Source organism: Choloepus didactylus, chromosome 5 (genome assembly GCF_015220235.1).
Source record: "Choloepus didactylus isolate mChoDid1 chromosome 5, mChoDid1.pri, whole genome shotgun sequence".
Taxonomy (NCBI): domain Eukaryota; kingdom Metazoa; phylum Chordata; class Mammalia; order Pilosa; family Megalonychidae; genus Choloepus; species Choloepus didactylus.
In genome coordinates this window covers 48,733,430-48,734,849 of record NC_051311.1, presented here as the reverse complement: position 1 = coordinate 48,734,849, position 1,420 = coordinate 48,733,430, and the positions used below count along the sequence as shown (strand labels likewise).

Below are 1,420 nucleotides of genomic sequence, written 5' to 3'. Positions count from 1 at the left end.
CATGCCCATGGTACTGCATTCATGGCTGGCACTCATCTTCTTGGTCAGATTAAATTTTTTTCACGTGTGTATATTCTTCAAAAAGTATCAATTGTGTTCAGGGAATAATAGAACATGAACCCTCTTGGGAATGTTGTGAAGCCTATGAATAAGAGGGGAATATTTTCTCTGCCTGAAACTGTTTCCATCCTTTTGAGATCAGAAGCAATGTTAACTCTTTTGCTCTTAGATTTCACAAGGAGAAAGAGCACAGGACTAAATGTTGGGGAACCAATCTAGTGCCACTGAATTTTGTCTCTTAGGCTTTCCTGGTTCCCCAAAATTACGCCATATCCTTTTTGCTACTTTCTTCTTCTTCTACATAGTGACAGTAATGGGAAATATAGTCATCATTGTGATTGTCTGCTTCGATAAACGTCTGCAGTCTCCCATGTATTTCTTCCTCAGCCATCTCTCTGTCCTGGAGATCATGACCATATCTACTGCTGTCCCCTTGATGCTCTGGGGGTTGCTTCTCCCTGGAATGCAGAGAATATCTTTGACTGCATGTGTTGCCCAACTCTATTTGTACCTATCTTTCGGGACAACAGAGTTTGTATTAATGGCAGCGATGGCTGTGGATCGTTATGTGGCTATATGTAACCCTTTGAGGTACAGTATCATTATGAACAGCTGCACCTGCATCTGGGTGGTGAGTGTCTCATGGGTGTTTGGATTCCTTTTTCAAATCTGGCCAGTTTATGCCACATTTCAGCTTTCATACTGCAAATTAAATGTGGTAGACCATTTTTTCTGTGATAGAGGACAATTGCTCAAACTCTCCTGTGATGACACACTTTTCACAGAGTTTATTCTTTTTTTAATGGCTGTTTTCATTATCATTGGTTCTTTGATACCTACAAGTATCTCCTATACTTACATCATCTCCACCATCCTCAAGATCCCTTCAGCTTCTGGCCGGAGGAAGGCCTTCTCTACTTGTGCCTCCCACTTCACCTATGTTGTGATTGGCTGTGGCAGCTGCATGTTCCTCTATGTGAAACCAAAGCAAACCCAGGCAGCTGAGTACAACAGGGTAGCTTCACTGTTGGTTTTAGTAGTGACCCCATTTCTGAACCCTTTTATCTTCACCCTCCGGAATGAGAAATTCATGGAAGCCTTTCAAGATGGCATGAAACGTTGCCATCGACTCATCAAGGATTAGCTCTTTCCTAAGAACAATCTTCATCATGGCCTTGAGTAATCTGAAAGTACTAATTCATATCTGAACTGCAAGATGATGACTATCATCATCAAATAGTTTGTGTTCTACAGGAGTGTCCCATTTAGTAACTAGATGGTTTCTACATGGGAGTTCACTGCATTATTTTTTAAGTGGAATATATACATTTAATATACTTTTGTAGTAAAAAATAGATTT

General features: G+C 40.5%; 1 protein-coding gene across 1 annotated transcript; it reads left to right on the top strand.

Annotated features, from left to right (window-relative positions):
* Window positions 1-259: 259 nt before the first annotated feature.
* Window positions 260-1,204, top strand: LOC119534157 (putative olfactory receptor 9A1). Its single transcript, XM_037836242.1, has one exon. The coding sequence runs from the start codon at window positions 260-262 to the stop codon at window positions 1,202-1,204; it is 945 nt and encodes a 314-aa protein (XP_037692170.1).
* The last annotated feature ends 216 nt before the right edge of the window (window positions 1,205-1,420 follow it).

Bases quoted from the DNA above. Each gene is read 5' to 3' on its own strand.
- LOC119534157 (XM_037836242.1), top strand. From the start codon at position 260: ATGTTGGGGAACCAATCTAGTGCCACTGAATTTTGTCTCTTAGGCTTT.